This window comes from Ascaphus truei, chromosome 2 (genome assembly GCF_040206685.1).
Source record: "Ascaphus truei isolate aAscTru1 chromosome 2, aAscTru1.hap1, whole genome shotgun sequence".
NCBI lineage: Eukaryota > Metazoa > Chordata > Amphibia > Anura > Ascaphidae > Ascaphus > Ascaphus truei.
In genome coordinates, this window is record NC_134484.1 from 17585072 (window position 1) to 17601617 (window position 16546).

At 39.8% G+C, this 16546-nt stretch overlaps 1 protein-coding gene across 8 annotated transcripts in view; it reads left to right on the forward strand.

Moving 5' to 3' along the window:
* TSNARE1 (t-SNARE domain containing 1) overlaps nt 1-16546 on the forward strand; it is a 593698-nt gene that overhangs the window by 361453 nt on the left and 215699 nt on the right. For all 8 annotated transcript variants that reach the window (XM_075581607.1, XM_075581590.1, XM_075581622.1 and 5 more), the window contains one exon: nt 2428-2583. In XM_075581607.1, coding sequence (XP_075437722.1) covers nt 2428-2583 — 156 coding nt within the window. The remainder of the gene's footprint in view (nt 1-2427; nt 2584-16546) is intronic.

Below are 16546 nucleotides of genomic sequence, written 5' to 3' on the forward strand. Positions count from 1 at the left end.
TAATGCGAGTAATGTCCTTCTTCACATTGGGTGCAGATCGGGTCAGTGCAGAGGGTCCAACTACATGGGACGCACTACAAAAGTGCACACACCCTTACACCTGGGAAGAGGCTGCAAGTCCTGAAACTTTGCGCCCGATATATACCACTCTCTACAAAATAAAGTATGATCTTGAGGAGTAAGTGATTCCATTGATATTTGACTGGTCACCATGGACGGTCCCTCGCTTGGGAACATTAAAGCCATTTTCCAGTGAATAGAGCTGAAATATTCCCGGAACAAGAAAGAGAATGGTTGAATACGGGTATTTTCTCAGCTCTGTAATTAACTAAGATGGATGGGCAACTGAGGGACATAACATTTATTTATGTTGTATTGTGCATACATGTTCTAGGATTTACTGCGCACTGGACCTCCTCTTCAGCAATAAATGCATGACACGGACTATTTGTTCTGTAACACGTCCGAAGAGTACTGGGTAACACTTCCCTCATACTGAAAAATGCTGCTTTTAATTATACCATGTCATTGAAAAATATGATGGCTGGGGTGAAAGCTTTCAAGGTAGAATTTCAAGGATAGGTCGCTTATGTTATCGGTGCACCTACTCGCATGCTTCTTTAATGGATTCATTCAGTATTTCCTAATCCACTATTTATCCCTATGAATGAGTGCTGCATTTGAATTTACTTGACAGGCTCTCCCGAGACATGTCCTGAGGTGGTTTTTGTTAATTTAGGTATGACGGGATTAATAAGGCATTCTTGTTGCTCATTGTGGATAAGCCTACAAAAGTATGAACAAAAGCACGTTTTGCTATTCTTGTATACCATGTGCAGCTCTAGATGTGTGTTTCAGTTGGAATATGTCTTAAGCATGCAAGTCAAAAATGTTCTGCTTTTATTGAATAGGTTGAACCTTTCTTTTGCAGTTTTTAAGTGAAACAATACCTTCGATAATTAATTCAGAATTTGGATAGGGACACCGTTAAGGATTAGCTGCTAAGAGGTCCTTGCTGATTTATTTATTTTTAATTAGCTTAAATGTGCTCCATTGTACAATCCGCCTTACAGTGCCAGTTGCATTGGCCATTCACTGGTTGCCGCTTAAATGTGTTCAGATTTGTCTCCAGCTGCTGCTGAAGTTGTCATCACTTAAGAGTTTAGCAAGGTTGCAGGATAGGGAACTTTGTAAAACTCGCATTTAATTTAGACTGGGACATTAATACATTTGAGAGGGTCACCGATTCAAAACAAATGGGTATTTATGCAGACATGAAATTGGCATGTTTTGGGCTTCATCCAGCTATCCAGGTCAGGAGCGCAGGAACAAATTTTGGGTTGTGGGTGCTATAGATACAAAATCAGTAACATACATGAATTACTATAACGTAGTGGGGTGGGGAGGTGTGAATTCTGCAGCACCAATAGTTCTAGCCCACATGCTTGAGATTGCAGCTGAATGGAAGAGATATGCAGCTATGTAGCACCATCTCCTCTACAGTATGTTTGAATGTCCTGTTTTTTCACATGTTCAGTACTTTGTTATAATGGGCAACAATGAAATGACTGTAACCTTCCAGTAGAGGTGTGGCTAGCATAGCATTGCTGGTATCAAAGTCAGAAGTAGAAAAGTGTCTTAATCAGCAGGGGGTGTTGATTAGCAGTGTGCGTTTTATATACAGAGATGTGATAACTGTACTTGGAGAAGCAGCTGATCTGAAAGCGTTTTACCACTGGGATATTGGATGACCAGATTCTAAAGATGCATTGTGCTTGTATTCTTCAGTACATGCAAGTAAGTCCTATATAAAATAATGATTCACTATTAAGGTATTAAGAGCATCCCTGCAGATAACTTACTGTAAAAGAAAATACAAAAACGAAAATAACACACGTGATGTCAACCTTTTGTTACACCTATCCCACCTCTTTCTGGGAAAGAAGTGTACACTGAAATTACCCAGTGTGTGAAGAGTTGTACTTAAGGCAGGGGTTCTCAACTCCAAGCCTCAAAACCTCCCTATAAAGATATCCCTGCTTCAGCACAAGTGGCTTTATCAGTCTCTGCTTGAGGTGGTTCAATCAGTGGCACAGTCTTCTGACCGAAGCTGGGATAGCCTAAAAAAACTGACCCGTTTTGGGGGAGGGAAGGCTTGCGAACTGGAGTTGGAACCCCTGGTATGTGGGAAACAAAGATAAAATAATTGCAAGCTTTCAGGACCTTCTTCGGGCAGGTATTACCAACACAGACTATAATGGCTCAGCATTGGCCATTAAAAGATATCCACTTTAGCCTGCATTTGTTTGTAATATTTTATGATAGTCTTGGACATCACCCATTGAAAGTTCAGAAGATACCTCGGTGCAATGCAGTTACACAGACTAACGTCAAGCTTATTCCTGTGCTTCTGTCTTGTTCCTATAGAGTCCTCGGACCCCTTTTTCGGATCTAGCAGATGATGAAAAGATTTTCAATGGTGGCGATGAGCTATGGCAGAACCAGAGTCAAAGCCAGGATGAGATCACAGAAGATGACCTTGAGCAAATACATCAGAAAGAAGAAGCAATGAAACAGATTGAGGTACCAAATACAACTATGTTATCCCCTTATTATCTGTATTCCTTATAATGAGCCGTTATTAAATGAAGGTGTCATGATCATCAATTATTTTCAAAATTATTACAACACAATATATTTTTCTATAATTCTAGTAAAGATACTAAAACAGCCAATCGGAAGCTCAAAACATGCTTTATTAAAGAAGTATTTTCAATTACTGTACTTTGTAATCTGAATTGTCAGCTAAAGATATTGTTTCTCTTAACACGTTCGCACCCCAAAACTGATACGTTTTGTATAATAGGGAGACATTTTATGAATGTGCGGGTAGATTTTGCTCCCAGGTCCTGATGCTCCTTTGAAAGCTTCGAATTGCAGGCTTTCTGTGTGCCTTCTGGGGGGTTACCTGTTTAAGAATGGAGACATCTCTCTCTTGATTGCAGTCTAAACCTCTGCTGTCTTGGTAAATAAAATGATTTTGATTGTTGCAGAGTGAAGAACAGTGATAGATGTTTTTGTACACGCTCAATTGCAATATAAGTAAATTAACAAACTACTTACACATACTGGTTACAAACAAACTAACCCCAAACCTATACAATATTTAGATTTTTTTGAAGCAAAACTAAGCCATTTCTTTGGAAAATTGAGGCCGAAAAGTGGTATCAAGCGATCCTTCCACAGTTCTGTATTGTTGTGACAAGTTATACCTAGGTTGAGTAGTAGAATTAAATGGCTATTCATTGTGACATCACACTCTCACTTTAATACTTACCGTATCACTTCAGTTGCCCAGTATACTTTTACAATGCACAGCTATTTATACTGTATAACTAACCCCTTTCCTGCCAGAGGCATTGGCCATGCACTCCAAAGCTGTGTTTCTACAGCAATGCGTTGCAAGCCTCTTTGACAGGAAATTGCCTAATAGAAGCTTTTTGTAGATTGTTTAAAAACTGTCGCTGATTCTCAGCCATTTTTACATAGGTAGCTGAATGCCTAGCTCGGTCGATGGCAAATTTAGGGCAATTAGGAAGTCCGGCAGAATGGGGTCAAGACTGTGTACTAAATCAACCTTCAATGGGGATAAATATCATCCATCTCACCCAGTAACTCAGGTCTGTGATTATAAATAACAACTTTTAGCCATTCTCAAGGAGTCGGAGGCAGTGCATTAAAATCAAAGGAGTATGACATTTTATTTTCTGTTGAAAGATACACCTTCTCTTTATACATAATATATTTTTCTCTCTACGACCCTCCTATGCCAGTACAAACTGTATGAATAAGGATTAAGCCGCGCCCAGCCATAGAGAGCAACAAAACTTTGAACAAATCACCTTCCATCAGTCCCTATAAAGCTGATTTCTCACCGCCTCATATCAGTTATTTTTGTCCTACCGCTCAAGGGTGTAGATTCTCTCCACACAGGATTTGTTCTTTTTCTAGTACAGAACAGGGCGCTTTTTTGGCTTCCCTATTATGGGACAAAGGAGCCCATTTGCCTGAAGTCTCCCAGTGTCTCGATAAATTTGTGTGGCCTGTGGGAAAGACACAAGTGTATGTTTACACGTGGTCCTAGCAATTGGGCTAAAAGCATTATGTCCCCTGCATTTGTGGTATTCAGCTGAAATCTGTCTGCTTACCTGGGGAATATCAAGTTGATCCCAAGGAGAGAAAAGGTGGTGCACAGCATCAGGGCACAAAGTGGAGTTCAGCACAACCAAACAATGTATTAACAGGGTGGAATGGCGGGCGCCAAAAATGAAAGGACATAGCAAACTCTAACGCGTTTCGGGCATATCCTGCCTTTTGGGTATCCCAAAGGCTAGGATATGCCCGAAACGCGTTAGAGTTTGCTATGCCCTTTCATTTGTGGCGCCCTCCATGCCACCTTGTTAACACATTGTTTTTACCCACTGTGTGGTTGTGCTGAACTCCACTTTTTGCCCTGTTGCTGTGCACTGCCTTTTCTCTCCTTGGGATCAACTTGCTGTTTACCTATGGCTGGAAGCACGCCCTGGAGTCAAGAACCAACTGAGTCAGTGAGTACTATCTATATGCTTGCACCCTGGTCACATTTACTTTACACACTGCAAGTAGCAGTAGTACCAGCAACTTTAGTTCCTTTTTTTCTAGTCCATCTGTTTCAGTACAAGTTACCCTCCCTACTTACTTATTTATTTATAAAATGTTTTACCAGGAAGTAATACAATGAGAGTTACCTCTCGTCTCCAAGTATGTCCTGGGCATAGAGTTATGATGACAAATACATGGTTACATAGGGTTATGCATTATATATAAATACATTGCATGCACAGTGAGATAATATATATTATAATGGAAATTATAGACGTATGGAACAGTTACTGACAATATTAAAATGTGAGACAGCTTTAGTTTAGAAAGAACTTAGACTGGTGGCAGCTGTTTGAGTCTCTGGTAGATTGTCCAGTTGTGAGGTGCACGGTAAGAGAAGGAGCGGCCAGATCCTTTTCTCATGTTGTAATGTTTGTGCAGTGTATACGAGGGGTTCCAACTCCAGTCCTCAAGGGCCACCACCAGATCAGGTTTTAAGGATATCCCAGCTTCAGCACATGTGGCTCAATCAGTGGCTCAGTTAATTGCTAAGGGTCAGTTCTGTATTTAGAATCATGCTATATTTTTGTACCCGAGTCGGGTGCGTAAATACATAACTACTTTACAGTCTACTGTAAATGAAAGTATATTTGCCATATAACACTATGGAGATTGATACAGTGGTGCAATAGCCAACTAAAAATGACTGTCCCAGCTCAGTAATGACTGCTGTGGCTTTGTAAATAAACCTGTAACCGATGTTAGACATGTTAATGTACAAATATTTCTACATTCTAATAGCTGCTGCTGAAGATATTATTTTTGCATGTAGATACTCATTACATTTGCATATATTTTGTTGAGTAAAATACGTGATTAGTTGACCAGGCCATATCATACCCCAAACAGAAATAAACTGAATAAAGCCATCATGTAACCAGCAAATGATGCAGTCACTGACCAGCTAAATACATACCGTATGCTTGCTAATTATTTTGTTTCTAATATCTAGTCTGGCTGTAGTTCTCAGAGGCAAAACTGCTAATATTTGTAGTGCATTTCATGGATGTTTATCAGTAGTTATTAAAATGTAACTGATTGAAAGAGGTAAGAAAACAGTTCAAAGATATCATTTCAGCGAGCCGCTATTATAGGGGCGGCCAACTCCAGTCCTCAAGGGCCACCAACGGGCCAGGTTTTAAGGATATCCCTGCTGCAGCAAAGGTGACTCAATCAGTGGCTCAGTCGTTGACTGGGTCACCTATGCTGAAACAGGGATATCCTTAACACCTGTCCTGTTTATGGCCCTTGAAGACTGAAGTTGACCACTCCTGCTCTAGTACATTTCCCCCCAAAAAGCAAGCCTTTTATTGTTAAGATGGCAAGCAGACAGTTTTGCTTTTTTCTACAAAATATACACAAAGTACTGTACTGTAGCACAAAAGGCCACCATAGTGTAATACAAATACTGTTTGTGAAAAGGCTTTCATTTCACAGGTAAGTAATGCCCTTATAATGAATGTTAAAAGAAAAAAGACGCATTGTTTACCGAGAAGAGGCCAATCCTCCCATCTGTATTCTGATTATCTGTACGGTAAGACCTCCATCTGAGCGTCTCTCCAACGTTCCGGTTCCTCGCTGCTACGGAGTATGCCGTGACGTCACTACCGACCTCCAAACTCCTCAGTACCGGTATTCCTCTCCGGGTCTCGCTGATTACAGCGACACAAGCATAATGCTGCCGATGTGCGTTTCGTGGCAGTATCCACTTCATCAGGGGGGAAAACTTCCCTGTGATTTGGTAAATTGACACATGGTATTTAAATTGTCTGTATTTGTGTCCTTCTAAACAGGGAATCCAAGAACTACAAAAATCTAACATTTCTCTAAAAAAAAAAAAACATTAATAAGCTAAACATTTTAAATGGATATTTTTTTTAATATAACAAAAACAAACGTAAAAAAATCGATATTTATTCATTAAAATCAAGGTGGATATTTGCATACATTATCCAAATGAGAACAAATATAAGAAAGTATATATTTTATATACGGTAATAATAACTGCGATACAAAACTCACATGTAAGACTATTATCTGTAGCGGGTCCTTATTTGCTTCACAATGCCGGATCAATAACCTCCGTGGCTGATTGAACATCCCAGTTTCTCCGTCCGCCCACCGTGGGCCGCCTTCTCCGGCGTACTGAACGGCACTGTGGCTCTACACATGGCGGTGAACATCACGTCTGACCTCAACGTGCTTCTCTTTGTCAGGTCTCTCTAAATTACTCTAAACAACAAACGGAATGAGATCTAGATCTTCACTGAATCCTTCTGTTATCATACAATTCAAATTGAATATCCGAAAGGTCTCTTGTATTGCCAAGGTGTTCACATTATCAATTCCTCTTTCATTTAAAGTGATTTTATTTCTACACCTTTAAATCATAAAATGCTTGGATCATTACCATGTTGTTCCTTTAAATGTCTTGGCGCTATGCAACATAAAACCATTCTTAATATTTCTTATCTATTTTTGTATTCTCTTTTTAAGGGGTGTTTTAGTTCATCCATTCATTGCAACTTGCAGCCACATTCTAAAAGATATACTAAGTTTGTAGAATCACAATTTATAAACTGATTGGATACATGACCTCTGATGCATTTGATTTAAGTTTCGTTACGGCTATCTTAATATTTGCAAATACAACATTTCCCACAATGAAAAAATACCATAGGTTTAAATATTTTTATTTCTCCTCCGGTATATATTATCCAGTAAATACTGTATGTATTCAAAACTGGATCACTTTTTCAAATGTTTCCGATTGTTATTAAAAACTATTGACATTTCATTGGATGCTTCATTATACAGTAATTTGTAATAAATGGAATACAGATTTCTTTATCTTTTTCTTTAAAGTTCATATCACTTTCTGATTTTATTTCTATCAACCTTTTCCAATTAAGTTTGCTACAGTTTCTTGTCAAGCGTAGAAATTGCCTATATGGTATATATTTAAGCCAATTCTTATGATGGTTACTTCTGGCTTCAATATAACAATTTTCCTCAGTTTCTTTATGAAAGGTTTTAGTAAATATCCGATTATCTTCATCTATTTCAAGGTGTAGAGACTAAGAAAAACAATATATTTAGGGATGCTCTTTGATGTAATACTTAGCCTTAACCCGTTATTATTTATATATTGTAAAACAAAATCCACATCTTTGCATTTTCAACAATATAATCTATAAAATGTTTGTAAAATTTAATGTTATTTAAGAAAGCATTATCATTCCACATAAAATGATGATTCCCTCAACCCATAAAAATATTAGCATAATTGGGGGCAAACTTAGTCCACTTGGCAGTGCTTTTTTGTTTGGAAAAAGAAAATCATATGAAAACACTAAATAATTGCTGTTCAGAATAAATGCAATACATTCCAAAATCAATTCTCGGTGTGTTTGGCTCAATACATTATACTTCATGCAAACTTTTTTTTTTACTGCTTCTAATCCAAATTTATGGTGAATCGAAGTATGTAGGTCTGCATATCGCAGGTGGCCCTTAAAAACTCACTTTCCCATTTATATCTTTGAAGGTGTACGATCCCTAATGTATGATCTCATATTAACTAAGGATTTAAAAACCAATATCAAGATACTGTATTATGAAATATTCGATGTTAAAGATATATATATATATTTGTATGCCCGATATCATTGGGTCGTCTAAGCGGGTCTTTCAATCCTTTGTGTACCTTTGGTAGGTGATAAAGAACTGCAGTTTTATTGTTTGCATTGTTTACATATTCGTATCTTTGGAATTCAAAATATTATTCTTTGATGCTTTATGCAATAATTAAACCAAATTATATTTGTAGGGGATTGTGCGATCGCCTTCCAACCTCGAGTAAGAAGATTCATCTCCTAAAAGTCTGTATGTTTCCGTGATGTAATTTTCTCTATTTTGGATGACGATTCTACCCCGCATCTGCTTGTTTAATAACCCCAGTTTTATTCTCGTTAATTCCTTCAGTGCCATTCTTTCTTCATGTTACACATTTAATGTACATTTTTTTCCCAAATTATTACGTACCGTATATTCCGGCGTATAAGACGACCCCCCAACTTTTCCAGTTAAAATATAGAGTTTGGGATACACACACACACACACACACACACACACACACACACACACACACACACACACACACACACACACACACACACACACACACACACACACACACACACACACACCACTATATATATATATATATATATATATATATATATATATATATATTATATATTATATATATATATATATATACAACAAAGAAAAAAGCTGCGCCTCTAAAGAACATATACAATGAATATATATATATATGCTATAACAATATGATGTAAATATAGATAAATACCTTAATTATATAAGCAATATATACACATATATAGTATTGTGGACCTATAATAGTATCAGGCCCACAAAAACATGAACAATATTATATAAAAAATGCAAAAAAGGATAAACCAGTCCTCAAATAGTCCAATGAATGGTATAGGTGCTGGTATGCAGAGTCTCCGGCAGCTCTCAATATGGACCAACCACGTCCACAAGATATCTAAAAAGGAAAAAAGAGGAGAGAGCGCACGCCCATAGCGTATAAAAGTTTTAATGAGGGGGAAGGGGGAGAGAGGGGGGTAAAAAACGCACTTACAAAAATGCAATAAAATCAAGCATATGTGATATATATAATAATCACCACCATCCGGTTTTTCTGTAGACTCTTGGGGCAGTCCCAGGCTCCGTTGGTAAGGGAGCAACGTCACAGCAGATTCCCAGGGCTGGTAACACCATCCGGTTAAACTGCAGACTTTTGGGGCCGTCCCAGGCTCCGTTGGCAATGGAGCACAGTCCCAGCAAATTCACAAGGCAGGTGTGCTGTACAATAGTCCAAGAAAGAGGTCCCGTAATAGTGGTGCCTATAGCACTCGCGCCTGGATCAATACGCTCCAGCGCTTAGTGTAGACTCCAATGTCTGTGCGTCTGACGTCACGACGCTCCCTGACGCGTTTCGTCAGTCACGGCTAACTTTCTCAAAGGGATATCATGAGAGGGGGAGGTCCGGTATTATATATGCAACCTCATGATGGTAATTAAAAGAAGTAACCTCCATATAGTATACATTTATGGTTTTTATATAAGTGATCTGGTATATATAAGTATTTTTGTACAATATGTGCCATTCATCTAAAATGAATTGGGATTTAGACTGGTATTCAGAGTGTAAATTTGAAATTTTGCTTTTACTCCAACTATCTCCTCCAATCCTTTTAGGGTTAATTATCTGTATTACATGTAAATGTGTGTGTATAAGTGTGTAGCAGCACAAAAAACGATTGCAGCTGAGTAGGGGAGGTTACTTCTTTTAATTACCATCATGAGGTTGCATATATAATACCGGACCTTCCCCTCTCATGATATCCCTTTGAGAAAGTTAGCCGTGACTGACGAAACGCGTCAGGGAGCGTCGTGACGTCAGACGCACAGACATTGGAGTCTACACTAAGCGCTGGAGCGTATTGATCCAGGCGCGAGTGCTATAGGCACCACTATTACGGGACCTCTTTCTTGGACTATTGTACAGCACACCTGCCTTGTGAATTTGCTGGGACTGTGCTCCATTGCCAACGGAGCCTGGGACAGCCCCAAAAGTCTGCAGTTTAACCGGATGGTGTTACCAGCCCTGGGAATCTGCTGTGACGTTGCTCCCTTACCAACGGAGCCTGGGACTGCCCCAAGAGTCTACAGAAAAACCGGATGGTGGTGATTATTATATATCACATATGCTTGATTTTATTGCATTTTTGTAAGTGCGTTTTTTACCCCCCTCTCTCCCCCTTCCCCCTCATTAAAACTTTTATACGCTATGGGCGTGCGCGCTCTCCTCTTTCTTCCTTTTTATATATATATATATATATATATATATATATAAATATACACACACACATCACTATATACACACACACACACACACACACACATCACTATACACACACACATCATTATACACACACACACACACACACACCACTATACATATATATATACACACACACACACACACACACACACACACACACCACTATACACACACACACATCATTATACACACACACACACACATCACTATACACACACCACTATACATATATATACACACATCACTATATATACACACACATCACTATACACACACATCACTATACACACACACAAATCACTATACATATATACACACACACACACACATCACTATACATATATATATATATATACACACACACACATCACTATATACACACACACACATCACTATATATATACACACACACACACACACACACACGAAAGTACTACTGTACTGCATGCTTGGCTCCCCACGCTGCTGAACACAGGAGGAGTAAAGACAGGAAGAGGAGGGCTTGTGTCTGTGTGCAGAGGGACGCCCCGCCCCCTCTGCAAGCACAGGGAAACAGCAGCAGCATGGAGCTTCTGCCTGCCACTGCTCTGCTCTGCCCCCAGGTTTCGCCGCACAGGCTGCGCCCCCCAGTCGGCGTATAAGACTATACCCGGCGTATAAGACGACCCCCGACTTTTGAGAAGATTTTCCTGGTTTAAAAAGTCGTCTTATACGCCGGAATATACGGTACTCTTTGTTGATCACTTTGTGCTATGAATAAACATCATATCTATGAAGCTCATTTTTGACTCATTGGGATGAAATTTGGATTTAGGTTTTAAATTACTCCCATTCTTATCAATATCTAGATTATTTATATTATTGGGGAAATATATTTTATCCATTCTTCAATAATGTCCCTACAGGGTAAGATTTCTAACATACTTATTGAGATCTACACCCGAACAACAGTGTCACAGTGGACCAGTACTTATCAACACTTTTATATTTTAGGGATTCTCGATTGAGCATAACAAGGCGGGCAAAATACATTGTCATTTATTTCCTTTATAGACAAACACACGACAACCTCAGAATACAGTTAATAATCACTTACTGGGATGGGGAAACAAAATAAATTGTCAATTGAACGAAAGATGCAGAAATAAAGTCTCTGGTTTAAAATCCTTTTGGTTAGGGCACAACTTGCCTGCCAGATATTTCAGTCAGATGTAAAAAGTTGGTTCTGAGATCCCCAGCGCTAACGAATTCCTGCAGTAGGGGTAAATCCTTGGTTACGATGTTTTAACCCCGTGCGTTCTGGAACCGCTGCACTTGGACGGGATCTTGAACCATGCTTGGATAAGTCATGAGTCACACAGGGGATAGCTCGGCAAGCAGGTTTATAGGGTTTACAGTCCTATCGCTAGCATGCGTGCCCAATCCCCTCCGTGGGAACATTTAACCCACCAATCCCCGATTTGCCCAGAGTTTGCAGAATGGGCAAAAATGGCTTTCCGGTTTGCAAAGCGCATGTGTCACCCTGACACCCAGGCGGATTACCATAAGGTCCACCCCTGACCTGGCGGCTCTCAGACTGGGGTTTGGTCACAAAGTGTGAATGGCTCATGCTGAGTACCGGGATCTGGCACTCAGCAACATCCCGGCCATTTTCACACTTTGGGTCTCTGAGGCTTTTCAACATAGCAAGGGCTCTTTGAAGTACGGAGAGGAAAATACCCTCAGCTCATTCACCCTTAGCAGATTTGCATGCTAAAGGATTTTTCCCGGGCTCACAGAAAAAGTTTTTACCTGACTGTACATTTAAAACTAACAGTGTAATACAGTTTGTTAAAACAATATGTTCTGCTTGTGCCACTGGAGTAAACTTTATATGTGGGTGCATGGTTTCTTTATTCTGAGCTGCACTCCAAAAATTAGAGTGCTAGCCCACTCCGTTCGCCAGTTAGCTTACTTAATTGAAAGGTCTCTAATGTGGTTTCCGTGGTTAACCTACTTCCCACGTCAATATACTTTCTCCCTTTCAAGTTAAGACGCTAACAAGGCAAGAGATACATTTTGTCAGGATCCACTTCAGTTTAAACCGCAGACCACTTATTCAATTAACTTTGCGGTTGCGAGGTCTAGTGCTTAGAAATAGATACCTACAGTATTCTTCAAAGCGGCCCTCCCATACACAGCCACGCGTCTTCAATCAGCGCTTGGTTCAGCGCTCACAGCGCCATCTTGTGTCCGAAAAGCTAATGGCACAGTTTGTATTCATTCTTTATACCACAGTCGGGGAATAGACTGCAAAATGGGGACAAGAAAGGTGGTGTAGGGGAAAACACATCAGGGTGATGCACATACATTTAACCCCTTCACTCCCAATGCGACTTAGGGTTAATCAGCCGAATATAATGCCTTTATTAATGGCCTGATTAACCCTTTAATCGCCACAAACAGTCCCAGCCAACTAAGTCGTTGTTTGTTATGCGATGTCAGCAATATGTATTGCATTGTCAGCAGACCAACAAACTCTGGTAGATGTCGCTGTTCACCATGAAATTGACCTCCATTCATTATCTGTTCCATTAATAGATCAATTCAGGTCAGTGGGGATCACGCTTGCATAATCACTGAACGTATCTACCCATGTTTATCTTTGAAAGAAACATTGGATCTGCTGGGCCTTTACATTCTAGATATCTTTAATGCTCTGCTCTTTCTGTCAGCTGACAAACAATAATCCATGGCTGCAGGAGTTAGAAAAGAGAGTTAAGGGATCTCACAGCATCATGGAAATGGCTAGAGTGAGGATGTTGGCCCCTTCGGTAGGATATAATATATAATTTAGCCTCATTTAACTAGTTTGTTAAATGCATCCATAGTGTGCTTTTACCAAAACTGAATACGCCACCACTGTCTGAGTAACTTTGATCTATTCTTTAACCTCACTGGTAAGGAATAATCACACATACCAATAAATTAATTCCTCCATGGCTGTTTATGTGGGCATTGTTATTTGTTTAATACGGTCTTAAAAGAGCTGCACTATGTATTGTCTTTAGCAATCTGTTTACCGAGACAATGGGCTAGAGAGTTATGACCTGTCAATTATTCAGGCCAGTCATCAGATGTGATCCAGATCAATGCTTTGACATAAATTCTAAACGTGAGCAGTTAAAAATCTGGCCCATCTCTCTTGTCCGTAGGAGAATTACAATGAAAGCAAACTCCCTTAAAAAAAAAAAAAAAAGTACAGTGTATATATACAGCTGAACCCCGTTATAGCGTGGTGCTTGGGGTCCAAAGAATGTGATCACGTTAAAAAAAATTTTTTTTGCTAACATTGCACCCCTCAGGGGTTCCGCGGCCGCCTGAGGGGAAGATTGGCAGCTCTCCCTGCTTCTGTCTTCAGCATCGGCTGATAGGGAAAGAGAGGAAAATCAGAGCCAGCTCCCTTAAAGAGACAGTATGTCTCTCTGTGTGTGTGTATGTCTGTGATCCCCCTGAACGGAGAGCATCAGAGCAACGCATTGCCATGGTAACCTGCATCAATTGATACCATGGGGTCACATGATGTCATTTGACGCCGGAGCCGAGGAGGAAGAGGGACGCAGGCAGCCAGCTCCCTGCCACCTGGGACATGACACGCCCTGGTCATCCCAGCAGGGCACAGGAGAGGCTAGAAAACAGCATGATGGGAGATCTGCATCATGGTACTGCATATTATTGGGAGCCATGTTCACTTTGCGTAATATGCGGATTTGCGTTGTAACGGATCACGCTATAATGGGATTGAGCTGTATATATATCATTTTAATAGTTGTTTCCTAGTTTGATATGTTTAGTAGTTTTGTAAATATAAAGGAGGATTATTATACTATAACATTTATCCTCTTTTTTTTTTTTTGGAATATTGATATTCTTGGGATTACTATATCTCTGTGTTAATACAATGTACTTTGAGTGCAATTTATAGGGATCTTGGTGCGGAGATCTTTCTCCACAGATTAGTTCAGTATCTGTAAATATAAACCTGAAAACCTAACACCAAAAATCTCCATGGAAACTTTCACATAATTTAAAGAGTTTTTTTATGGAGAATATTTGCACATTTGACAGAGGAATCCCCTATTTAACCTTTCTAAATGTAAAAATACCTCTTTCCCGCGCCCTCCAATGATGTACTGTAACTGTTACAGTATTTAGCACCACTGTGTGCACTTTCGGGTCTGTAAGTACTTTGTCAGGCTGCACTCAGGGGGTTCATAGGTTTTGTATTGTGACCAGAAATGGAAAGTATAATCCGTATTATGACAAATATAAATTGACACGTTGTCTACTGATTTACGCCACTGGTGCATACACATGACAATAATGCAAGCAAATTATTTTCCAACTTAATTACATTGTATCATTTAAAACATATTTCAGAAGATTGTGCTTATTATCTTTGCAAATATATGTCTGAAAAGCTCAGGTATGAAACGTGTGGAATATATGCATGAGATGGACAATAATGGGAGACACATACTTATCTTAGGGAAGGATACAGCTGTTATGCAGTGTGTGTGTGTATGTATGTATATATATATATATATATATATATATATCAACTGTAAATATTACTGTATGTTCATTTGCATGTCTTAGACAGGTCTTCAACCCTGTCTTTCTTTCACCCTTATCCCCCCAGCACACAGCGCTTCCACTGCAGCAAGGGATTCTGGGAAATGACATGCAAATGAGCACACAGTGCCACCTTTTGCCTCAAGCTCGTATTACACGAGCAAATCCTTAAGCCAATGCATACTGATTTAAACACAGCTTTTAGACAGAGGCTGGGATGAGATGCAAAGCCAGTAAACCCACTCACAGACATGTTTCAACCTTGATGGGTATCATCAGTGTGAGATTGGTTTCTGGCTATGCTGGTTTGAGACTAAGAGTAGGTATTCACCACAATTATTAAGGTTATGATGGGTAAACAAAGTTAAAAAAAAACCTCCACAGTAAAGCATGTAGCAACTGTAAACATCAAGGTTGAAACATGTCTGTTACCCATAAAGCATATAGCTATATATATATATATATATATATATATATATATATATATATATATATATATATATATATATATATGATACGAACCAATCCAAAGACCAGTAAAGAGACAGCAGACCGCACGGGGTTAATCCAAAAGTCTATATTCACAACATGAAATACACGTAAGCCAACGTTTCGGTCCCACAGAGAGACCTTCCTCAGGGCCGTGCAACCCACAAGTGTAAGTGACCAAACATATATACCCTCACTCATAGTGCAATGCAAACAAAGGGAACCAATCACCAACATGCAATCAGACATAATATGCAACATAGCTGTGCTCCGTGCCCCCTCCCCTATTACCTGAATATCCAAATGATTCATCATGACATAAGAGCAGGCACTTAAGCTATCAGAAGAGAGACACCCTGAGACACTGGTCCCAGAGTCTACTGCCCGTGCGGGGGAACGTCGCGCGCCGCGCATGCGCAGTGGGCCAAAACACATTGACTGCCGGGGCGCCAGCAAGGAGAGTGCGCCGCGCATCACAGCTGTGAGCAGACGCCTCATTAACTCTCCCTGGCAACCAGGGACGCCGGCAGCGCAAATCGCGCATGCGCAGTCTGGAAAACCGCCTCGGTGCACAGTTACCCACACACTGACAGCAATAATGGGCTAAACAGAGTAGTAAAACACAGAGCGTTGAGGTGAACCACAGGGGGACAGATAGAGGTATAGAGCACAAGGAGCGCATAGCATTACCATAGTATATAAGGACAAAGGAAGTGCAAAAGTGCAGAGGGAGTGATGCAACAGAGTATGAATGACAAACATATAAAAGGCATAATGTAAAACTAAGTCAAAGCAGGGAGACAACTA